General features: G+C 41.9%; 1 protein-coding gene across 1 annotated transcript; it reads left to right on the top strand.

Moving 5' to 3' along the window:
• The first annotated feature begins 210 nt into the window (after window positions 1–210).
• On the top strand, window positions 211–22,719 carry LOC149752714 (uncharacterized). The gene is made up of 3 exons (XM_089925698.1): window positions 211–1,071; window positions 1,781–1,850; window positions 22,451–22,719. The coding sequence occupies exons 1-3, from the start codon at window positions 211–213 to the stop codon at window positions 22,717–22,719; spliced, it is 1,200 nt and encodes a 399-aa protein (XP_089781824.1).
• The last annotated feature ends 3,463 nt before the right edge of the window (window positions 22,720–26,182 follow it).

Raw genomic sequence — 26,182 nt, 5'->3', positions numbered from 1 at the left:
TTTGGATCTTCCCACATTGAGGGTCAGTCCACCCAAAGACCCCCTTTCTTTAATGGATCCGACTACTCATACTGGAAGGCTAGGATGAGAATATTCATCCAAGCCCAAGACTATGAGATGTAGACCATTGTAGTAAATGGCCCATACATCCCATCCATATATGTAGAGGGTATCAACGTACCCAAACTAAAGGATTGGGATGAACATGACATGAGGAAGGCACAACTAAACTCTAAAGCTATGAATATGTTTTATTGTGCCTTGGATAGAAATGAATTCAATAGGGTCTCTACTTGCAACTCTGCAAAAGAGATTTGGGATAGACTTGAAGTGACCCATGAGGGCACGAATCAAGTTAAAGAATCCAAAATTAATATATTGGTTCATAAGTATGAACTATTTAAAATGGATTCTAATGAGACAATCACTAGCATGTTCACTAGGTTTACTGACATTGTCAATGGCCTAAAAAGCCTTGGCAAGAGCTATACTAACAGTGATCTTGTCAGGAAAATACTTCGCTGCCTACCAAGGTCATGGGAAGCCAAGGTGACGGCAATCCAAGAAGCTAAAGACTTGAACAAGCTTCCACTTGAAGAGCTCCTTGGATCCCTAATGACTCACGAGCTAACCATGAAGCAACACAGCGAAGAGGAGTCCTCCCACAAGAAAAAGGTAATAGCTCTTAAGTCTACTTCATCTAACAAGGACTTGTCTTGCAGTAGCAGCAGTGACGAAGAAGAGAATGAGGAAGATGATGGTGAGGCTCTTCTTGTGCGCAAGTTCAAGAAATTCATCAACCACAAGAAGTCCTATCATCAAAGGAGAGGCCCCTCAAATTCCTACCGCAAGGACAAAGGTAAGGAAAGGGAAAATGAGGGGATTGGGTGTTACGAGTGCAAGAAGCCGGGTCACATAAGAGCTGAGTGCCCCTTACTGAAGAAGGGGAGTAAGTACAAGAAGAAGAAGGCTCTTGTCACAACACTATCCGACTCCGACTCATCATCCTCCTCATCAGATGATGAACAAGAAGAGAAGGCCAATTTCTGCTTCATGGCCAATGAAAACGAGGTAACTTCCGATACGCATCCTGATTTTTCTTTTGATGAACTTTATGATGCATTTAATGAATTAATGGTAGAATATAAGGCCATAAATCTTAAGAATAAAGAACTAAAAATAGCTAATCAATCATACCTACATAAATACGATAAATTAGTTAAGGATAAGGATTTAATCATCAAAGAAAATATAGAACTTAAGACAAGCAACCAACTTTTAACTCAAAAGACTAGTACCTTAACTAAAGATAATGAAAAACTAACTAAGGAACTTTCAGAACTTAAAAATCATAAACAAATCTTAAATAAGGATCTCACAAAAGAACTTAATGACCTAAAAGCAGAAAATCAAACTCTAACTAAAGAACTTAACAAATACAAACCCTTAGTTAAAAAATTTACATATAGTTCTGAAAAATTAAACATGATACTTAATAGTCAACGAGCCGTATTTAATAAAGCGGGTTTAGGGTATAAACCAAGAAATAAACAAAAACTTCTTAGTAACTTCTTTGTTAAAGCTGGGGAAACTAAAACTAAGAAAATAACTTGCTTTTGCTGTGGTACTATAGGTCATAAAGCGAATGTGTGTAATTTTAGGAAAAATAAAACAAAAAGGGAAATTAAAAGGGTATGGGTTCCAAAAGGAACCAACTTGACTAACCATGAAGGACCCAAGAAAACTTGGGTACCTAAGATGACATGATTTGCTTGTGTAGGAGTGTCTTGCAGCCAAGGTCAACAAAAACTGCTGGTACTTGGATAGTGGCTGCTCAAGGCACATGACGGGTGACAAAGATCAATTTTTCACCCTTGAAGCTAAGAAGGGAGATGCTGTGACTTTTGGAGACAACAACAAAGGTCACATCATTGGTATTGGTAAAGTTCAAATCACCCCTTCTACTTTTATTGATAATGTTAGATATGTTGATGGTCTTAAGCATAACTTATTAAGCATTAGTCAATTATGTGATAAAGGGTATGATGTTATGTTTAAGCCATCACTATGCATTATAACAAACCCTAATGATAATAGTTTAGTTTTTAAAGGGATTAGACGTGGAAATGTATATGTTGTAGACCTAGAAGATCTTGCAAAACATAACCAATGTTTAGTTATGAATGAAACTAAAGATAATGATGCTAGTTGGTTATGGCACCGTAAGTTAGGTCATGCAAGCATGGACACAATAACTAAACTAGTTAAAAGAGACTCCGTGATAGGTTTGCCAAAATTAAAATTTGAAAAGAACAAAATATGTGAAGCATGTCAATTTGGCAAACAATCTAGGAACTCTTTTAAATCCATAAAATGTGTCTCTACCTCTAGGCCTCTAGAATTATTACACATGGACCTATTTAGTCCAACTAGAACAACAAGCCTAGGTGGAAATAAATATGGTCTAGTTATAGTAGATGATTACTCTAGGTACACATGGGTCATGTTCCTAGTGCATAAGGATCAAGCATTTTCTATGTTTAAGAAGTTCCATAAGGAAGTAACAAATGCTAGAGAGTCTTCAGTCATAGCCATTAGAAGTGACCATGGTACCGAATTCGAAAATCAGTCATTTAATGAATTTTGTAGTAAGAAGGGGATAACCCATAATTTCTCAGCACCTAGGATACCACAACAAAATGGAGTGGTGGAAAGGAAGAATAGAACACTAGAGGAAATGGCTAGAACTATGTTATGTGAAAGTAACCTCCCTAAGTACTTTTGGGGAGAAGCCATTAATACCTCTTGTCACATACTAAATAGAGTTCTATTGAGACTCATTATAAAGAAAACACCTTATGAACTGTGGAAAAACAGAAAACCAAAGGTTAATTATTTTCATGTGTTTGGATGTAGGTGTTTTGTGCATAATAATGGGAAAGATAATCTAGGGAAATTTGACCCTAAATCTGATGAAGGAATATTCTTAGGTTATTCTACAACTAGTAAAGCCTATAGAGTCTTTAATAAAAGAACCTTAGTTATAGAAGAATTTATACATGTTGTTTTTGATGACTCTAGTGACATCTCGTCTAGTAAGAAGGTTAATTTTGATGATGATATGGAAATACTTGAAGAAAAGATAGATGAGATGGGATTACAAGATGATAATCAAAAGTTGATTGAAGGAGAATCATCAAGCCAAGAGGCTATTATGGATCATGGGCTAACTAAAGCTTGGAGGTATGCTCATGGGCATCCTAAGGAACTAATTCTAGATGATCCATCTCAACCCGTTAGGACTAGAGCATCCCTTAGGAATTTGAATAACCATCTAGCTTTTGTTTCACACTTTGAGCCCAAACATATAGAAGAAGCCGAAAATGATGTAAATTGGATAAATGCAATACAAGAAGAACTAAACCAATTTACTAGAAACAAAGTGTGGAATCTAGTAGAGAGACCTTCTGAATATCCAATTATTGGTACTAAATGGATTTATAAAAATAAACTTGATGAAAATGGAATTGTTATAAGGAATAAGGCTAGACTAGTAGCAAAGGGGTATAATCAAGAAGAAGGTATAGATTTTGATGAAACCTTTGCTCCCGTAGCTAGACTTGAGGCGATTAGACTACTATTAGCATATGCATGCTCTAAGGACTTCAAACTATTTCAAATGGATGTAAAAAGTGTATTTTTAAATGGGTATATTAATGAGGAGGTATATGTAGAACAACCTCCTGGTTTTGAAAATCATCAATACCCCAATCATGTATATAAGCTAAATAAAGCACTTTATGGTTTAAAACAAGCACCTAGAGCATGGTATGAGAGGTTTAGCAAATTCCTATTAGAACATGAATTCTCTAGGGGAAATGTAGATACAACACTATTTCTGAAAAAGCAAAATAAGGATATGTTATTAGTACAGATTTATGTTGATGATATCATTTTCGGTGCTACTAACAATCGCCTCTGCGAGGAATTTGCTGATTTGATGCAGAGTGAGTTTGAGATGAGCATGATGGGAGAGCTGAACTACTTTTTCGGGCTTCAAATCAAACAGTCTGAAGGAGGCATCTTCATCAATCAAGCCAAATATATCAAGGAGATGCTCAAAAAGTTTGACATGGAGGGAAACAAGTCAATCAGCACCCCCATGAGCTCATCATGCAAGTTAGACCAAGATGAATCAGGTAAATCTGTAGATCAAAAACTTTATAGAGGTATGATAGGATCTTTACTGTATCTTACTGCAAGTAGACCTGATATTATGTTTAGTGTGTGCATGTGTGCTAGATATCAGGCTAATCCTAAAGAATCACATCTAGTTGCAGTTAAGAGAATTTTTAAATACTTAATAGGAACTAAGAACATAGGGCTATGGTACTCTAAAGAATCTAGCCTAAACTTAATAGGGTACACAGATTCAGACTTCGCTGGATGTAAGCTTGATAGAAAAAGTACCAGCGGGTCGTGTCAATTTCTAGGAGAAAACCTTATCTCATGGTTTAGCAAGAAACAAAACTCGGTTGCATTATCCACTGCAGAAGCTGAATATGTTGCAGCCGGGAGTTGTTGTGCTCAAATCTTATGGATTAAACAACAATTAGAAGATTATGGCATTAAACAAGATAAAATTCCCATTAATTGTAATAATACAAGTGCCATAAACCTAACTAAAAATCCAATTCAACATTCAAGAACTAAACACATTGAGATAAGACATCACTTCATAAGAGATCATGTATTGAATGGTGATGTGACACTCCAATTTGTTTGTACTGATAATCAATTAGCAGATATTTTTACAAAACCCCTAAGTAAAGAGAGGTTTAGTGTGCTTAGGAGGGGATTAGGAGTGATTGATCCATCCTAGTGGTTCCACTAGATACATTGATTTTGATGATTACAATGTGGTTAAAAATAGAGTTTCTTTCCAATGATCATCAAATCAGATCTTAATTAAGTGATTTTCCATCATTCGGCACGATTATAGCATGAGTTTTAGGTGCGTGCCAAAGTTAGAGACGACTCGAGTAAGTTTCAGAGCCGGCTCCTAAGGGGGAGTCGACTCGCGCATTGGCGGGAGTCGACTCGCAAAGATGGCAGCAGAGGGGGAGTCGACTCGAGGTCCACAGGCGCATAAGGAGAGTCGACTCGCGCATATTCTGGAGTCGACTCGAGGTCGAGTCGACTCGCGACTCAGTGGAGTCGACTCGCAGTCGGGATCCGACTTTTTAACCCTAGATTTGTCGTTTCGAAAACACTTTTCTTTCAAGCCGCCACTGTTCAAAAAGCCCTAGAGCCGACTCCTAGGTCGTCCCCGATCGTCTCCAAGCCATTTTCCCATCGATTCTTCGCCGGACATTGAGTTCTCCTCCCTTCCTAGGTCATTCCCGGTCGGTTCCGAGTCTTTTCCGTCGGTCCTTCACCGTCCTCTAGGTTTTTCCTCTCAGTTTAGGTCAAAATGCCGCGTAAGACCGTAGTTAGGAAGAGGTCCCGACCCGAGGCCGGTCCCGAGCGGCGCTCCAAGGCGCGGCACGATCCCGCGAGGCAACCACCTCCGGCTCGTTCCCCGCCTAGGGCGGTTCCCGCGAGGCCATTGGCCGGGAAGGTCGTCTCCACCGGGAGGTATGTCGATTTCGACTTCCTCTCCCGGGAAGGGTTCACCATAGGTGATAGACTTAGGGCCCAGGGCCTAGAGTACTTCCTTACACTGGACCTCCCCACATACCCGGGCCTTATTAGAGAGTTCTATGGTACCGTCCATCGGGGAGATGGAGGTATCGAGGGCACAGTAGCCGGTGTCCCTTTGCGTGTCACGGAGGATCTTATTGCCCACATCCTCCACCTTCCATTAGCAGGGGTGGCTCCCGCACACCCTGAGGATAGGGTTGAGGCCCTTACGGCCGTTCTAGGACATCCACCCCAGTCACCTCTAGACGAGGTATCCGCGAGCTCACTACCGATTGAGGTGCGGATCCTCTTGAGTATTTTGTCTAGATCCATCTTCCCTAAGACAGGGAGATTTGATTTTGTAAATGAGAGAGACCTAGCTCTTATGTTCTATATCCTTCAGGACACCCCAATCAACTTTCCTAAGCTCATCTATAGGTATATGTGTGAGCCCCTAGATAGACCTAGGCCACCCTCCCATACGGCATGATTTTCACCCTTCTTTTTAGGGAGTACGAGGTTCCCATTCCTGAGGGGGAGCCCTTTCGCGCTTTGCGATGGACTGATCGCACGCGTGCGGGGACCCTACACAGGATGGGGTTTCGGAAGAGAGAGGGGGTATGGGTTAGAAAGTCTACCCTCACCGCTCAGACCACCAGACCTTCACCCAGTCCTGAGCCCGATTCAGACTACCCAGACCTTCCAGACCATCCAGACCTTCCATCCACTCCTCCTGCTCCTACCACCTCCGCCGGACCTTCCTCCTCGGCTCCACCATCCATGGAGGTCCGGATTGATCCTGAGCAGCTCCGGGAGCTGCGACAGGAGATAGTCAGAGATGTGAGGGATGAGCTGCTTCGGGAGCTCCGAGGTGCGGTGCCTGCTCCCACTCCTGCACCCGTATCTTCTCAGTTGGTCCCTTCCTTGACAGCCGTGACTGACATGACGGCTCATGTACGGAAAGAGATCTACAATGTCCGGAGTTTGGTCCAGGCCCAGTTCCACAGCATGAGTGAGGTCACGAGCACCACTCGACAGATGCGAGAGGACATAGGTCGTGACATGCACACCACCACCGAGGGGGCCGAGCGCTTGTCGAATGTACTCATCGACAAGCTGGACGCACTTCAGACATCGGTGACTGGGCTTCAGACGTCGGTGACTGAGCTCTCCACTACACATAGCAGAGCCACTACGTCTATTATCACGCAGCTTGGCCATGTTACAGATGCAGTCACCCTCCTCATGGAGCAGAGCCGATTGAGAGGAGGAGCCACATCCACGAGAGGAGGACCCACATCCTCGAGAGGAGGTGCCTCATCCTCGAGGAGGCCATAGATGTTTTTGTGTTTTGTCTTGTTTTACTTTACTTATTGTATTCTCACATGTATTCACATTCATATCAATACAATGAGTAGACATTTTATCTTCAATTATGTGCCATTTGATGATTGGTTGTGCCATTGATTGTGTGTGATTGCCTCCTTTTTAATATGATGACAAAAAGGGGGAGAAATAAAATATGTAAAAAAAAAGGGGAGAAATATGTATAAAGTATGTAAAAGGGGCGAAATATGTAAAAGAAATCAATGGAAATCAATAAAAACATAAAACTCTTAAAAACACACAAATTTGTTCTAAGTGGATTCGGTACCTCGAGGCTCATTATCTCTCTTTTGGGGCTCCTAATGGAGTAATCTCCAGAATCTATTCAAGGGATATTCGGAGATTAGCTGAATCCTACACAAGAACAAATTGACAGATTTTCCCTCTAAATACAAAAAAATTCAGTTCAAAAACTTCAAAGCATTAAAAAGAAATTCAGAGAATCAAAACATAGTTGAATGCATATGTTGAGGGGGAGAATCTGAATTTTAATCAAACTAAATCATTAATGACATATAAGCCAAACAATTGATTGCATAATATGAAGGCTTATATAATTCCAAATGAAAGGGGGAGCTTTAACTCCGAAATTTATTGTTTCACTCCTTTCAAGCTTGGATAAATTGAATTACCAGACATTTGAATTCATTTATGGATTTTATTTCATTATTTATTGAGCAATTCATTTTACATATACTCAAAGTTTTGTCATCATCAAAAAGGGGGAGATTGTGGAGTGATTGATTAAAACCCCATTTGATTTTGATGAGCTCAAAGCATTTGAGTATATCTTTTGATTACTAATGAATTCAATTGAGTGTTTCAGTGAAAATCCTGTCTAAGTGTCCCAAGACTTGGTTCATAATTTTCGGATAAGTTAAGGAGTCTGTTTGAACCAATGTCTGAGACTCGAGTCGACTCCCGAGTATCACGAGTCGACTCCAAGCGTATCAAGTTCACTGGCACGAGCTCGAGTCGACTCCAGATAAGTACGAGTCGACTCCGACTGAGAACAGACAGAAGGACAGAAAGCTTCAACTCAGAACCTGTCAGCGAGTCGACTCCCGAAGTGCGCGAGTCGACTCCGATGTTCACCGAGTCGACTCCAAGGAAGTAAGAGTCGACTCCAAGCAGTCACAGGCAGAAAAGTCAGAGAACAGTTTTCGGGTCTGAGATTCGAGTCGACTCCAGTGGAACGCGAGTCGACTCCGATAGGTGGCAAGTCGACTCCAGAGAAAGCAAGAGTCGACTCTCAGCGGTACACAAAGAAAAAGTCAGAGAGCATTTTATGGACTCTGAGATTCGAGTCGACTCCCGCAATATGCGAGTCAACTCCAAGACACCGCGACCCCAAGACAGACAGAAAACCAAGTTACTGCCTCTGAGATTCGAGTCGACTCCCAGACAGCTCGAGTCGACTCCAAGACAGCTTCACGTCAAAAGGCAGAAGACCATCTTTTGGAAACTGAGAGCCGAGTCGACTCCAAGGAAGTTCGAGTCGACTCCAAGACTGAACGAGCCAAAAGACAGAGGATCGGGAGTTCGGGCTCTGAGATTCGAGTCGACTCCCAGGACAGTCGAGTCGACTCGAGTGGACAAAATTCAAAATTGGATCCACGGACTTCAGTGGATGAGCCGACTCCAAAATTGCCAAGTCAGCTCCAGAAGTTGACGAGTCGACTCCAGGTCAAGACGAGTCGACTCCCAGTCGTGAAGGCAACTTTTGGAACAGTTGCCGAGTCGACTCCGGAAAAGCTTGAGTCGACTCCCGCTACAGCCGAGTCGACTCCTGATCGCGCGAGTCGACTCCAACCCACCAACGGTCATATTGTCAGGCTGCGCAGAGTGTTCAGAACGGGCAGAAAAAGCACTCTAACGGCTAGTTTCCGTGGGGGTTGGCTTAAATAGCCACAGAGGACTGTAGCAAGGCAGAGAAAAACCATTCCACTCCAACTAATCAAGCATTCAAGCTCTGCAACGTGCTCTTCAACGAAAAAGAGGAAGATCTGCATTTACTGCTTCCAACTATATCTTCCCAGCAATTAAAGCCTCCTTCTCCTGCATTCAAGTCGACTACTCTTTCAAGAGGAGACCAGAAGTTTAAGAAGCCATCCCTCATCTCCAATCTAAAAGCGTTTGAGGCTTCTTAACTTCATTTATTGTTCATATTGTTTTCATCTGCTTTTTGAGAAGCTCATTTTCTGTTTTCTTTCTACAACTTGTATTTACTTGGTTCAATCGGGGATTGAATCAAGGGGATTGAGGTTGGTTGGTGAGCCGAGTTAAAACCAACGTGTGTAAGGGTTTGATTGTGATCCCGAGAAAACAATCGGGGCGGTTCTAGTCGGTGAGCCTGGGAAAACCGACCGAGTTCGTTGTGAGCTCGTAAAACAACAAGTTTGGTTGTGAGCTTGGAAAACAACCGGCTGTAATCCAAGGGGGTTATAGTGAATTCCTAAGTGAGACTTGGGGAGTGGACGTAGGAGCAAGGGTTAGCTCCGAACCACTATAAAACCTTGTGTTTGTGTTGGATTGTCTCTCTTCTTCTTCCCCTCACATCACTCACAGCACTTAGCATTAATTAAATAACTTGCAATAGTTTTTAATTAGTCAACCACATCGTTTTAATTATTCAAATTATTTTAAAACCCAATTCACCCCCCCCCCCCTCTTGGGTTGTCTATCTGGGCAACAAGGTCGACCATGCCTCGTAAAGCCGTTGTCCCAAGCCGGAAGAGGCCCCAACCCGCGACCGGCACCGAGCGACGGTCCAAGGCTCGGAACGATCCCGTGAGGCCACAACCTCCGGCTCGTTCCCCGCCGAGGCCCGCTCCCTCGCGTCCGTGCGCCGGAAAGGCGGTCTCCACCGGGAGATACGTCAACTTTGACTATCTCTTCCGGGAGGGCTTCACCATAGGAGAAAGGTTAAGGGCCCAGGGTTTAGAGTTCTTCTGTACCCTAGATCTCCCCACATACCTAGAGCTAGTTAGGGAGTTCTACGGTACCGTGCATAGGGGCCATGGTGGGATAGAGGAAACGGTAGCCGGTGTCCCATTGTTCATTTCGGAGGATATCATTGCTCAGATCCTCCATCTTCCCCAAGTTGGGGTATCTCCTACACATCCAGAGGACAGGACTGAGGCCCTTACGGCCATTTTAGGGTGTCCACCCCAGTCCCCATTAGATGAGGTGTCCGCCAGCTCACTGTCAGTTGAGATGCGGCTCCTCTTGAGTATCATCTCTAGGACCCTCTTCCCGAAGACTGGCCGCTTCGATTTTGTTTCTGAGAGGGACCTAGCCCTTATGTTCTACATCCTCCAGGACACCCCAATCAACTTCCCGAAACTCATTTACAGATACCTATGTGAGCCACTAGATAGGCCTAGGCTCACCCTTCCCTATGGTATGCTGTACACATTGATCTTTAGGGAGTCTGGGATCCCCATTCCTGAGGGGGAACCCTCTCGCGGTCTGCGATGGACAGATCGCATGGGCGAGGGGACCATGCACCGGATGGGTTTTCATAAGGTAGAGGGAACCTGGGTTAGAAAACCATCTACCTCCACACATACTACCAGACACTCCCCCAGTCCTAACCCTGATTCGGACATTCCTACCTTTCCCTCCACTTCAGTACCCTCCACCTCAGCCGGACCCTCCTCCTCCGCTCCACCCACTCAGCTGATGGAGGTCCGGATCTCTCCTGAGCAGCTCCAGGAGTTACGACAGGACATAGTGAGGGATCTTCGGGACGACCTGCTGAGGGAGCTCCGAGGTCCAGCGACTGCTCCCTCCCCTGCACCCTCTTCTGCATTGGTTCCTTCCCTGTCAGCCGTGACCGAGATGACGGCCCATCTGCGGGAAGAAATCTACAATGTCAGGAGCCTGATACAAGCCCAGTTCTCTAGCATGAGTGATGTCACACGCACCACACGGCAGATGCGAGATGACATCCGACAGGATATGGGCACCACTAGTTAGGGGGCCGAACTCTTGGCGAAGGTGCTGATCGCCAAGCTGGACACACTTCAGCAGACTGTGACCGAGCTCGACACGACACACAGCAGGGCCACCTCGGCCATTATCAGACAGTTAGAGCACGTCACCGATGCGGTCACCCTACTCGTGGAACAACAGTCCAGACAGCCCAGGGGAGCCGCATCCTCCTCGAGGAAGCCTTAGCTCTTTTTATATTTTGACATGTATTTACGTCTTTACTTATTGTATTCACAAATGTACTTACATATACATCAATACAATGAGTAGACAATTTTCTTCAATATTGTGCACATTGATCTCTACTTGCTTGTGTGTTCTGCTTACCTCCTTTTTGATACGATGACAAAAAGGGGGAAAAATATCTAATAGATATGTAAAAGGAATCAAAATGAAAATCAAAAAATTAAAACAAACAATAATTTGTTCGTAGTGGATTTGATACCTCGAGGCTCATTATCTCTCTATTGGGGCTCCTAATGGAGTAATCTCCAGAATCTATTCAAGGGATATTCGGAGATTAGTCGAATCCTACTCAAGAACAAATTGACAGATTTTTTCTCTAAAAACCAAAAATTTCAGTTCAAAAGCTTCAATGCACTAAAAGAAAATTTAGAGAATCAAAACAAAGTTGAATGCATATGTTGAGGGGGAGAATCTGAATTGTTAAGAAAGCAAAATCATTAAATATATATAAGCCAAACAATTGATTGCATGATATGAAGGCTTATATAATTCCAAATGAAAGGGGGAGCTTTAACTCCAAAATTTATTGTTTCACACCTTTCAAGTATGGATAAATTAAATAACCAGACATTTGAATTCATTTCGAAAATGTTTTGTAAATTTCCTTGTTTGTTTGAGCAATTCACTTTACATATACTCAATGTTTTGTCATCATCAAAAAGGAGGAGATTGTGGAGTGATTGATTGTAACCCTATTTGATTTTGATGAGCTCAAAGCATTTGAGTATATCTTATGGTTACTAATGAATTCAATCTAGTGTTTCAGTGAAAATCTTGTAAATTTATGGTTAAGAGTCTCTAGATATGGTTCAAGATATTTTGGGATAAGTTAAGAAGTCAATTTGAATCAAAGTCTGAGACTCGAGTCGACTCCGGGATAGTACGAGTCGACTCCAAGCGTATCAGAAGCATTGGCACAGGCTCGAGTCGACTCCGGAATATTACGAGTCGACTCCGACTAAGAACAGACAAACAAACAGAAAGACCCAACTCAGAACCTGTTAGCGAGTCGACTCCTGAAGTGCGCGAGTCGACTCCGATGCTAGCCGAGTCGACTCCAGGGTAGTATGAGTCGACTCCAGGGAGTTACAGACAAAAAGTCAGAGAGCAGTTTTCGGACCCTGAGAGCCGAGTCGACTCCGATGGTTGGCAGGTCGACTCCAAAGAAAGCGAGAGTCGACTCTCAGTGTTATGCAAGGCAAAAGTCAGAGACCAACTTTCGGGCACTGAGAGGCGAGTCGACTCCCGCAAAGCCCGAGTCGACTCCGAGACAGCGCGACCCCAAAAAGACAGAAGACAGTATTGTTGTCTCTGAGACGCGAGTCGACTCCAAGGCAGCGCTACTCCAAAAAGACAGAAGATTGTTTTGCGGATACTGAGAGCCGAGTCGACTCCGGGACAGCTCGAGTCGACTCCAAGACTGGACGAGCCAAAAGACAGAAGATCGGGAGTTCGGGCTCTGAGCGCCGAGTCGACTCCCAGAATTTCCGAGTCGACTCGAGTGAGCCAAGTTGAAGAATACATCTATGGATTCCTTGGGATGAGCCGACTCCAAAAGTGCAAGGCCAGCTCCAGATTTTGGCGAGTCGACTCCAAGTTAAGTCGAGTCGACTCCTGCTACAGCCGAGTCGACTCCAGATCGCGCGAGTCGACTCCGACCCCAACGGACACATTGTCAGGATGTGCAGAATGTGCAGAACGGCTAGTAAAGTGTGTCTAACGGCTAGTTTCCATGGGGAATGGCTTAAATAGCCACAGAGGACTGTAGCAAAGTGGAGAAGTAACATTCCACTCAAAGAAAACAAGAATCCTTCATCTGCAAACTGATTTCAACGGAAAAGAAGGAAGAGGGCCATTAACTCCAGTCAACCAACTCTTCCCAGCATTAAAGAAGTCTCCTCCCGCCTCCAAGTCATCGAGACATTCAAGAGGAGACCCAAAGTTCAAGAAGCCCTTTTCTACTTCATCTCAAACGTGTTTGAGGGCTCTTAACTTTTCTCTTATATATATCGCTGTATATCTGCTTTTTAGAAGCTCTATTTTTCTGTTTGTCCTTGTTCTTTCCATTTGGTTCTTACTTGATTCAATCAGGGGATTGAATCAAGGGTATATAGGTTTGTTGGTGAGCCTAGGTTGAAACCAACGTGTAAGGGTTCGATTGTGATCCCGGAAAAACAATCGGGGTGGTTCTAGTCGGTGAGCCTGGGAAAACCGACCGAGTTCGTTGTGACCTCGTAAAACAACAAGTTGGGTTGTGAGCTTGCAAAACAACCGGCTGTAATCCGAGGGGTTATAGTGAATTTCCAAGTGAGACTTGGGGAGTGGACGTAGGAGCAAGGGTTAGCTCCGAACCACTATAAAATCATTGTGTTTGTGATTGTTTGTGTCTCTCTCTTACTTTCATTTCATTCACAGCACATAGCATCTAATTAATCATCTTGCAAAAGTATTAATTAGTCATCCACAAACATTTTAATTGAAAAATTATTTTAAAACCCAATTCACCCCCCCTCTTGGGTTGTCTATCTGGGCAACATCTTTAATGAAGCGATGGTAAAAACCAGCATTGCCTAGAAAAGAACGGATTTGTTTCACAGATTTGGGTGAAGGAAGATTAGAAATAAGATCAACTTTAGCTTTATCCACCTCAATACCCCTTTTGGACACAATGTGTCCCAAGACTATACCCTCTTGAACCATGAAATGGCTCTTTTCCCAACTCAGCACTAGATTGGTCTCCTTACATCTTTTCAGAACCAGGGCTAAATTACTGAGACAATCATTAAATGAGAGGCCAAAAACTGAAAAATCATCCATGAATACTTCCAGAAATTTTTCTACCATGTCAGAAAAAATTGTCATTATGCATCGTTGAAATGTCGCGGATGCATTGTAGAGTCCAAATGGCATTCTTCTATACGCAAATGTCCCAAATGGACATGTGAAAGTGGTTTTCTCTTGATCATCGGGATACACGGCCACTTGGTTATATCAAGAATAACCATCTAAGAAACAGTAGAAACCCTGACTGGCTAGCCTTTCTAATATTTGGTCATTAAAATGCAAAGAAAAATGGTCCTTCCTAGTCATGGAGTTAAGCTTTCTATAGTCAATACAAACACGCCAGCTAGTGGTCGTGCGTGTGGGCATCAACTCTCCTTCTACATTTTCGACCATAGTAATGCCCGACTTCTTTGGTACTACTTGAGTCGGACTTACCCTGTTGCTATCAGAGATAGGATAAATGATTTCGGCATCTAGCAACTTTACTACTTCTTTCTTGACCACCTCTTTTATATTAGGATTGAGTCTCCTTTGCATTTCACGGGTCGGTTTTGCATCTTCTTCTAGGTGAATTCGATGCATGCAAATAGATGGTCAATCCTCTTCAGATCGATTACAGACCATCCAATTGCATGTTTGTATTCTCCTAGCACGCTCAAAAGTTGACTTTTCTGTTTGTCAGATAGGTCAGCCGCGATGATTACAGGTAGGGTGATAGAGATCAAGGGGCTGGCCGAATGGTTCAAGCTAATTCCAAAGATCCATTACAAGGAATTGGAGGTCCAATGACTAGAGCAAGGGCAAAACAAATGAAAGAAGCTTTATATGGACTAGTCATGGAAATTCAAGAGAAGGAGGCTGCTCTAGAAGACTCTAAGGCTTCACCAAGATTGATCACTTATCTTTACATAGTAAATGCTGAAGAACAAAGCTTGGAGCCATTAAACAAGGCTGATCCACGTGGAGATGCTATTTAGGCCCATTTTTCGTGGGTACTTTTGGGCTTGAGTCTTGTTGTGTTCCTAATTACTTGTACATGAAGTTTTGACTTGTCAACTCGTTTTTCCTAAGTTATTCATGTACTTCGTAGTTAGGAACCTTGAAAGTTGTGTCATTTATTATTTTGAAGTTGTAACTTGGAAGTTGTGACTTGGAAAACGTTTTTTACTTATTGCCTTGGAAAGGGGATGGTGTCCTTTCCAATAGCTTAGTTTGAAGCCTATATAAAGGCTGCCATATGTAACCAAGGGATGATTATGAATGAATTAAAGTGTTGGCAAGCTTTGCTATGCTCTTTTGTGTTCTTGGATTAGAATACAAAATTCTGACTTATCAAAGGGAGTGATCAACCTTTGTGGCGTCTTCAAGGATTAGGGTTTTAAGGACTTAGTTTCCTTAGAGTTCTAATCTGATCTCCTACAACTTGTTTTTCTAGCGATCTCGGGGCAAGTATAGCAAATTGATTCAAGGGTTCCTAGGGCAGGTCTCCTGGTGGGTTCTTGTCATAGGGTATCTTCGAGTCCTAGAAATGCATACTTAAGGGTTACCGGAAGTGGCTTTAACTCAAGTTTGGGAGGGGACTCGATGGAGGGGCACTGTGGCGCACTAGAAAGGGTAGGAAGAGGTTCATATCGGATTCGCCAAGGATGAGAATCCGTGGAAGGCGGATTGTCGAGCAGGACATTGACTTCTTCTATGGCCTTGTCTAAATCAAAGTTATCAATGTCAAAATTGGCTAAACATGCTTCCAAAGGGTCATCTGCCAGAATATAGGGAAGGGCTTCTTCTACAAGATCATCTATTTTGTCAACTAGGAAGCACTCATCTTCCCTTGTACGTTGATTAGAGGCGTAGAATACATTTAATTTGACTTTCATGTTTCCAAAAGATATATCCATCACCCCAGTTCTACAGTTAATACACGCATTGGTTGTAGCTAGGAAGGGACGATCAAGAATCATAGGGATCTGTTTCTTAAGATTCGGCACAGGTTCCATATCAAGGACAATGAAGTCGACTGAAAAATAAAATTTGTCTACTTTGACTAGGACGTCTTCAATTGTTCCTCGTGGTATTTTAACAGATCAATCAGCCAATTGCAGGAACACCGAAGTAGGCTTTAATTCACCTAATCCGAACTTTTCATATACTAAATAAGAAAGAAGGTTAACACTTGCTCCTAAATCTAATAGTGCTCGATTAATAGAATTGTCTCCTACCACACAAGAGATGGTAGGGGCACCAGGATCTTTGAACTTAGGAGGAATTTTGTGCTGGAGGATGTAGCTTACTTGTTCAGTTAAGAAGACCTTTTTAGGCACATGTGTCCTAGATTTTTGTTTTTGGGTACAAAGATCTTTAAGAAATTTGGCATAGGCTGGAACTTGTTTTATGGCATCAAGGAGGGGGAGGTTGATTTTGACTTGTTTGAAGACCTCCATTATTTCTTCCAACGGAGTTCCTTTCATGCCAAAGGGAGAAGGTGCTTTCAGACATTGAGGGAAAGGGACCTTTGGTGTAAAAGGTGTGGTCGATACTGGACTAGATGGTGACAAAGAAGAGTTTGGATTTTCTTTAGGCACAGTCACACTCCTGTCTTCATTTTCCTTATGTTCTTTTTCTCCAACCTTATTGTCCACTACGCGTCCGCTTCTTAAGGTAGTCATGGCATTAGCTTGTTCATGGTGAACATCATTCGGGTGAGTGTCTTGAGCCATGTACTGCCCCCTCGGGTTACTCACTGGTTGACTCGGAAGCTTGCCTTCCTCTCTCTTATTTAGTGCACTCACTAGCTGCCCTAGCTGGGTTTCTAATTTGGCAATAGACTGGGTATGGGAGTGCAACAATTGTGTATTGGCTTCCAGTCCTTGAAGAGCAGTTAATACTTTCTGCTCAAAAGCAGTATCTCTCTGGGATGGTGGAGGAGGGACATGTTGAAATTGTGAATAGTGAGTAGGAGGACGGTTCGGATGAATATTCTGAAATGGTTGAAAGTTTTGGAAATAAGGTTGGAAGGTATTGGAAGTCTGCTGCTTCCAAGAGAAGTTTGGATGGTTGCGCCATCCCCGGTTATAAGTAGTGGGATATGGATCATTACCTGGTCGGAACTGTGTTTGGGCAGCATTAACTTGTTCTTGCACAAATTTAGGAAATTGAGCTGCCGAAGGGCACTCAAAAATAGGATGAGACGGGCTAGAACAAAGAGCACAAACTTGTGCTTGGGGAATGTTTGGAAGCTGTTCTCTAGACATTAGCTGGTCCAACTTGCGGGATAGTGCATCTACTTTGTCAGATAGACCTATGGACTGGCTAACTTCATTTATGGTCCCTTTTTTTGAGAACGCGGGGGTGCTTGACGAGCGGCGGAGGCATGGTGGAGGAAATTTTCATTAAGGTTTTCAAACAACTGCCATGCCTCATGCTCACTCTTAAGCATGAAAGTGCCCCCACAAGAAGCATCAACTATCTGACGGTTTTGTTCAGATAACCCGTCATAAAAGCATTGCACTAATTGCCATTTGGGTATTTGATGATGCAGGCATTTTTGGAGTAAGTCTCTAAATTTTTTCCAGGTTTCATAAAATTCTTCTCCGTCAGATTGGGAGAAGCTCATGATCGCACGCCTAAATTGGTTCGTTCTTCCTATGGAAAAATATTTTTTCAGAAATTCATGTTGCATTTGAGCCCAAGAGAGAATGGAATTGGCTTCTAATGAATGGAGCCACTGCTTAGCTCTATCCTTAAGGGAAAAACGAAACAGCCTAAGTTTCAGAGATCATCGTAAAGTTCTGAATTTTGACAGTAGTGTAGATCTCAAGGAACTCATCTAAATGTTTGTATGGATCTTCATTGTTAAGTCCATAAAAAGAGGGAAGCATTTGGATGACACTAGACATAATTTCAAATTGTACTGTAGCAGTGGTATCAGGTAGTCGAATACAAGATGGAGAGGTATAAATGGAAGGAGTAAAGTACTCCTTTAATAGCTTGGATTGTTCTTCAGCCATCTCGATAGGTGGAGCAGATCCTATGGTTCTATAGGTACGAATTTCGGCTCGAAGGGTCCTAATAGAACGCTCTATTTCAGAATCAAAAGGTACTAATTCAGAAGATCTGGAACGACACCCTAGCATACACTAATACCCTTCTGATCAGTCAAGTACAGTCAAGCATGCACTAAAAGAAAAAACACGTCAAGTCCTTGTATTTGCCCTAAAATCACTAGACAACTCCTAATTGGTTTGAAGAGGGCACCTAAGCCTCCAATCCGGTCTAATGAACTGAGTTGACCAGGTAAGCTCCCAGGTAAGTAGGGGGGTCACGATGCGTTCGCAAAGATCCCACTTAAAAATCACTTGCCTCGAACAGATGAATTGTCTCCCTTATAGGGACAAAGCTTGCCTAGATATCAACTAAGCCACAAAGCGAAATTGGTGCAACTTTCGGTGATCTTTGTCCTATTGAGCTCGAATGTCTCTAGGGGCCAACGTCTAATTAATTTTAATTAAGGTGATAGCTATGTGCGAATTGGTTCACCTAATTTGAGTAAGAATCTGGTGATGAAATCCAGTTCTTATCTTGTTGGGGTGATTGCCCTTACTATGTGCGGATTAATTGGTGTATGTGTATCAAGCATGCATTCACACTTTTACTGAAATTAAAATCAAACAATCACTACAAAATTTCAAGCTAACTAGGAATCAATTTAAATAAGAAAGGTTTAGAGGTTACCAAAGGAAATTTTCCTAGCAATTTTTTTTTATTTTTAAGCAAACCTCTACATCATTCCTTTTTCAGCAGTTTCCTTTTTGATCGTTCCAGATTTCCTCTTCGATTCCTGATCAAATAATACCAAGAGAAAAATCAAAAATTAGTAAGAGAGAAAAAAGAGATAAGGAAAATAACAAAAATAGAAAATATTTTTTTTTATTTTAGATATATATATATTTTTTGAAAATTTTTTTTATGAAGAGAAAAATAACTATGCTAGCAATCCCCGGCAACGGCGCCAAAAATTGATAGTCAACTTTAAAGACCACGCAATAGCACGTATCTAGTAGGATAGTGATTACGGGTATCGATCTACAGGAATTGGAATACAGTTATTTTCTTAAAAATATTTAAAAAGAAAGTTTGTGAAGACTATTGAACTAAATAATTTAGAAGAAATGCAATTAAAAATAATATCAGTTTGAGAAAACCTAGGGCAAAAAATTCACCACTAACAAAGTAACAAGGATTAATTGTATTTTAATTTATTCTTGGATTAACATGCAAATTGGCTACAAGCCTAATAAGCATTCAAATAAAATTTCACAAAAGTAATTTAGGAACATCCATCTTCGATTGGCATGAAATGTCTACCCTAAACTAATGTGGCAGGACACTGCATCTTTCCTAAGCATGGGTGATCTTTTTTATTTACTTAGTGACCATGAAAACCAGTTGTATAAACGTCATATTTAACATCACAGAAATTAAATATGAGATGAAAGAAGATATTCATTAAAAGCATTAAATTCATACAACTCCAAGAACAAAGAATTAAATATACAAAATCCTTTTCCCTTTATTAGGCCTGCATCCAGCCCTAGTGAAGAGATTAGCCTTCCATGAAGAGTTGAACAGTGGCAGCGCCGAGAGCTTCCATTTTTTCTTTTCTTCCTCCCGTCTCTGGTTCTCTCCTCCCTTCTCTGTCTCCCGTGAGAACTCCTCCGAAGGATGAATGGGATCCACCGGCTCCCTTGGAATGGTTGAGAAGAGAATACCCCCTCTGTTCACGTCTGGGCCTTTTATAGGCTGCAAACTCCCTCTTTCCTCCCCTATTTCGAGTACAAGATAAGGATGAAAAGCAGATATCTCTCAATCCTTGGACGCGGTGAACACTTGTGGCTCTAATCCGGATGCTGGAAGATACACGTAACAGGGGAGATTTCATGAACGGTGGATGGAATGCAATCCGTGGATGAAGGCTGATCTCGATCATATCCCGGAATGAGTGCGGCTATAGCTAGATCGGAAGAAATCTACGCTGCTTCAACGCGGTGGTGATGCGGACGGTGGACGTTGAGAGGATCCTCGCTCTGTTCCAATGCATGGGAACTCAATGGGTGTTGAGAAGCTCGGGAGGATGAAGCCAGATCACGGATAAAGCTGGGAATCCTAGGGATGATGTTCACGGCTGGGAGTCTGAACAGAAGAGTTCGTTTGTGGATGTGAGATTCAACATGGAGCAAGGGGAGAAAATGCATGAATTCGGGACAGCCATGGGGTAAGGATGGATCGCGGGAAACTCGGAAGGAAGATTGGAATCGATCCAGGTTGGATGAAGGGTTGATTAGTTTGTTCGGTTTGAAGTCAATATTCAGCTGAGAAGAAGTTCATGTGGCTGGGAACAGGGGATGCTGGGATTTTGTTTGTGAATGGAAGGAGTCCAGAATAAGAGGAAGGTGATGCTGCCGTTGGGATGAAGGTTGGTCGGTTTGGGATGAGGAGATTTGCTGGGGTGCTGTTTACGGCTGAGATGAAGACCGAATTGTTGCAGATGCAGGGGATGTGATCCACCGATGGGCCGCTGGACTCCGTTCCGAACAGGATGATGGGCAATCTGGGTGTTCAGAAGGCTTATCCCTCCTGACTACGGGATAAGGATGAAGCTTGGACGTGGGGTGATGAATGGGAAGGCTGGGATGACTGGATTTAGCTAGAAGTGGTCTCAGAACTGGGGATTCCGTGAGGCTCAGTGTGATCCAAGAGAAGGTGATGCGGCTGAGAGGGGATATTGCTGCTGTTCCGAAATAGGGGAGGATGCGGTTGAAGCTTGGGAACGGTGGATATGGCTGATGTGAGTGGATGTAGCTGGGATCAAATGTGGGATGGTGTTCAGATGCGGAGAGAGCTGGGGTGCTCATCCGGCTGGGAGGGAGGCCATCGTAAATGAGAAGAATCCGGAGAGGATGGGATCTAAGACTTGGAATGCGGAAGGGATGAAGTTGGGGATCCGGTTGATGGCTGGGTTCTGGCTAGGACACGGAGCAGGGGAGGAGACACGTGAACTTGGGGTGGCCATATGCGGAGAAAAGAACTTGATGGGTGAACGTGTGAAGAAAGCAAAAGAATTTGATGAAGTGCAGTGTGGGTTCAAGCATCATTCAATTGGATTTGACTTGACCTACATACATAAGGCTCAATCAATAAATAATCAAATCAAACTCGAATTACCTTTGACAATTTAGTAAAATGCAATGGTGAAGGTAACATATTTTTTTATGGTTAAATTTACAAAATATGTGTATTAAAAATTATGGTAAGTACTATGAGAAAGACGTTAATTTATGCATTATTTAGCACTTATCAGGTATGAGTCAGTAAACTTTGAAATTAAAGCTCTTCCTTTCATTTGGAATTATATAAGCCTTCAAATCATGCAATCAATTGTTTGGCTTATATGTGTTTAATGAATTTGCTTTCTTAGAATTTTAGATTCTCCCCCTCATCATGTACATTCAATTTTGTTTGAATTTTGCTCGAATTTTCTGAATTTTCGTTTAATGTTTTAAACTTGAGCTTAAGTTCTTAATTATAGAAGGAAAAATCTGACGATTTGTTCTTAAATATGATTCAACTAATCTCCGAATATTTCTTGAATAGATTTTGGAGATTACTCCTTAAGGAGCTCCAACAGAAAGATAATGAGCCTCAAGGTATCGAATCCATAAAGAACAAATCATATTTTGCTTAAAAAAAAAAATTGTTTAGTGATTCCCTTTACATACAATGTATCATATTTTCTCCTCCTTTTTGTCATCATAGCAAAAAGGTGGAATATCAATGAATCAATGACAATGCTCATAACACAATACTCATAACACGGAAAGCACAATGTACACAAGTTTTTAGTAAAAGACTTCAATTCATTGTAAGTATTACAAAATTTGAGTACAATGATTGAAAGTCCAAAAGGACTTTAAATGATAATAAAAACAAAATACAAGTCTAAGGACGTCTAGTAGTAGAAGATAAAGCTCCCAGATTTCTTCACTGACACTGCAAAACCAAACTAATTGCTTCAAAGAGATTCCCCAGTTGCGCAATTATTTCTGAAGTAGTCCTAGCTTGAGTCTGGGTCAGTTGGGTTACGCTTTCATTGATTGTATCAAGCTTATCTATCACTACATTTGCAAGCCTTTCTGCTCCTTGATTCAGGCTTTGGAGCTCGGACCTCACCGAGTCTCGCATTTGTTTGGTAGCTTCCTGAATTTTGGAGAATCTCATATACTGACCCTGAACTAGATTCCTCAGACTGGACAGCTCCTCGTTAACTTCAGCTACCATGACTGATACTGCTACTGTCAAGGGGGTCAACGCAGTGGAGGGTGTGCTGATGGTAGCTCTGAGTTTCCTCACAATGTCATCCCTCAAGGTTCTAAGGCTGCTCAGGAGAAATTCGGACCTCTAGAGGCTGCTGAGGTGGTGGCACTGTGGATGAAGGTCCAGCAGAGGATGATGGGCCGGCAGTGGATGAGGGACCAGCTGTGGATGGAAAGGTGGAAGGATCTGTGGAGATGTCCTGGTCATGATCAGAGATGGGAGAGTGAGGAGCAGTGGGGTCAGATGGTATGGTAGAGGAACCTTTTCTAACCCAAACACCCTCAACCTTGTGGAAACCCATTCGGTGGAGAGTCTCCTCGCCTATATGGTTAGTGAAACGGAGTGAGCGAGAGGGTTCCCCCTTAAGGATAGGAATCTCTAACTTCCTAAATATCAGTGTGAAGAGCATGCCGTAGGAGAGACTCAATCTAGATTTGTCTAATGGTTCACTAATATAACTATAAATGAGTTTTGGGAAGTTGAGAGGAACGTCATGTAAGATATAGAACATTAAGGCTAGGTCTTTTTTAGAGATGAAATCAAATCTACCGGTTTTGGAAAAGAGGGTGCGAGAGATGATACTAAGGAGGAGGCGCATTTCAGCGGAGAGCTGATTTGCAAAAACCTCCTCAATGGGCAATTGGGGTACTCTCCCTAGGATGGTTGTAAGGGCCTCAGACCTATCGGAGGGATGAGTGGGAGCTATCCCCTCTCGAGAGAGGTGGAGGACTCATGCAATGAGGTCCTCCGAAATGCAAATAAGAGTGTTGGCTACCCTCTCTTGAATACCACCGCCACCCCATGTGACGGTGCCATACAATTCCCTGACTAACCTAGGGTATGTAGGAAAGTCAAGGGAACAAAAATATTCTAAACCTTGGGCCCTAAGATGATGCCCTAATGTGAATCCTTCAAGGGAGAGGAAGTCAAAATCGACTTTCCTCCCAGTGGAGACAACCCTCCCGGTGCACGAACGCGAGGGAATCGACCTAGGCGGAGAGGAAACCGGAGGTTGTGGCCTCAGGGTTCATTCCGCGCCTTGGACCGTCTCTCGGCGCCGCTCGCTGTGAGAGGTCTCTTCCGGCTAGGGACAACGGCTTTCCTAGGCATCTTGACCTATCAAGGACGGAGAGACGTGAAAAAGGGAGGAAAAAATGGAGAAAAAATGAAGAAGGGAGTCAGAGACGACCGTGGGAGACGACTCTAGGGTTTTTGGAACAGTGACAGCCGAAAATAGGTTTTGGGAAAAATCATTTTGTTTAGGGTTAAAAGACGGATTTCCGACCTCGAGTCGACTCCTGAAAATTCGCGAGTCGACTCGCCCTCGAGTCGACTCCTGAACATGCGCGAGTCGACTCGCCCACGAGTCAACTCTTAGATTCATTCGAGTCGACTCGAACTCTGGCACATACCCAAAATCTCAGTTAATTCCGTTCCAAAAGAGAGAGATATAGAAATCTTTAAAACTTAAGGAATGATTTGATGATCACAGACGTGAAATCCTATATCTAACATAAACTAATCATCAAAATCAATGAATTAGAGAAGAGTATCACAGGAATGGATCAATCACTCCTAACTCTCTTCTAAGAATACAAAATCGATCTTCACTCAAAGATTTTGTGAAGATATCAGCAAGTTGATCATCAGTACATACGAATTCAATCATCACATCACTATTTAACACATGATCTCTTATGAAGTGATGTCTTATCTCAATGTGTTTAGTTCTTGAGTGTTGAATTGAATTTTTAGTTAGATTTATAGCACTTGTGTTATCACAGTTTATAGGAATCTTGTCTTGTTTAATGCCATAATCTTCAAGTTGTTGCTTGATCCACAAAATTTGAGCACAACAACTCCCGACAGCAATATATTCGGCTTCCGCCGTAGATAGTGCAACCGAGTTTTGTTTCTTACTAAATCATGAGATTAAGTTCTCTCCTAAAAATTGACATGACCCGCTGGTGCTTTTTCTATCAAGTTTACAACCAGCGAAGTCGGAATCAGTGTACCCTATTAAGTTTATGCTTGATTTTTTAGAGTACCATAAACCTATGTCTTTTATTCCTATTAGATATTTAAAAATTCTCTTAATTGCAATTAGGTGTGATTCTTTAGGATTAGATTGATACCTAGCACACATGCATACACTAAACATGATATCAGGTCTACTTGCTGTAAGATATAATAATGATCCGATCATACCTCTATACAGCTTTTGATCTACTGACTTACCTGATTCATCTTTGTCTAGTTTGCATGATGAGCTCATGGGAGTGCCAATTGACTTGTTTCCATCCATATCAAATTTTTTTAGCATTTTCTTGATGTACTTAGCTTGATTGATGACAATTCCTTCCTTAGATTGTTTGATTTGAAGTCCGAAAAAGTAGTTCAATTCTTCCATCATGCTCATCTCAAATTCACTCTGCATTAATTCAGCAAATTCTTCGCAAAGACGATTGTTAGTAGCACCGAAAATAATATCATCTACATAAATCTGCACTACTAACATATCTTTGTTTTTCTTTTTCAAAAACAAGGTTGTGTCAACATTCCCTCTAGAAAATTCATGGTCTAATAGAAATTTGCTAAGTCTTTCATACCATGCTCTAGGGGCTTGTTTTAGACCATAAAGTGTTTTATTTAATTTGTAAATATGGTTGGAGTATTGATGATTTTCAAAACTAGAAGGTTGTTCTACATAAACCTCCTCGTTAATATACCCATTCAAGAAAGCACTTTTTACATTCATTTGAAATAATTTGAAATCTTTAAAATATGCAAATGCTAGTAACAATCTAATTACCTCATTCGAGCCAGAGGAGCAAAGATCTCATCAAAATCTATACCTTCTTCTTGATTATAGCCCTTTGCTACTAGTCTAGCCTTGTTCCTAACCACAACTCCATTTTCATCAAGTTTATTTTTGTACACCCATTTAGTTCCAATTATTGAGTATTCAGAGGGTCTTTCAACTAAGTTCCATACTTTGTTTCTTGTAAATTGGTTAGTTCCTCTTGCATAGCATTTATCCAATTTACATCACTTTCGACTTCTTCAATATTTTTAGGTTCTAGATGTGAAACAAATGTAAGATGATTATTTAAGTTTCTAAGAGAGGCTCTAGTTCTAACAGGTTGAGATGGATCATCTAAGATTAACTCTTTAGGATGACCGTAAGCATACCTCCAGGCCTTTGTAAGCCCATGTTCAGCAATTACCTCTTGGCTTGTTGAAGTCTCTTCAATTTGCTTCGGTTCATCCTCTTGTAAGGTCATGTCATTCATATTTTCTTCAAGTATCCCTGCATCATCATCAAAAGCTACTCTCTTGCTAGAGGAAGCATCATTAGACTCATCAAAAATAACATGAATAGATTCTTCAATAACAAGGGTTCTTTTGTTGAAGACTCTATATGCCTTACTTGATGTAAAATATTCCAAAAAGATACCTTCATCAGATTTGGAATCAAATTTACCTAAGTTATTTTTGTCATTATTATGAATGAAACACGTACAACCAAAAACATGAAAGTAGTTTACTTTGGACTTTCTATCTCTCCAAAGTTCATAAAGTGTTTTCTTTATAATTGGTCTCAATAGAACTCTATTTAGAATATAACATGATGTGTTAATAGCTTCATCCCAAAAATACTTTGGGAGATCACTTCACACAACATGGTCCTAGCCATTTTCTTTAGGGTTCTATTCTT

Source organism: Phoenix dactylifera, chromosome 10, assembly GCF_051530095.1.
Source record: "Phoenix dactylifera cultivar Ajwa chromosome 10, Ajwa_hap1_PhDact_Kaust_v1.1, whole genome shotgun sequence".
In the NCBI taxonomy this organism is placed as follows: domain Eukaryota; kingdom Viridiplantae; phylum Streptophyta; class Magnoliopsida; order Arecales; family Arecaceae; genus Phoenix; species Phoenix dactylifera.
This window is presented reverse-complemented; position numbering and strand designations above follow the sequence as displayed.

Coding starts and splice junctions, on each gene's coding strand:
- LOC149752714 (XM_089925698.1), top strand. CDS start 211: ATGAGGAAGGCACAACTAAACTCTAAAGCTATGAATATGTTTTATTGT. Junction 1,072..1,780: donor TCATGGCCAATGAAAACGAG/GTAACTTCCGAT, acceptor TTGCTTGTGTAG/GAGTGTCTTGCAGCCAAGGT. Junction 1,851..22,450: donor CTGCTCAAGGCACATGACGG/GTGACAAAGATC, acceptor GCTACTGTCAAG/GGGGTCAACGCAGTGGAGGG.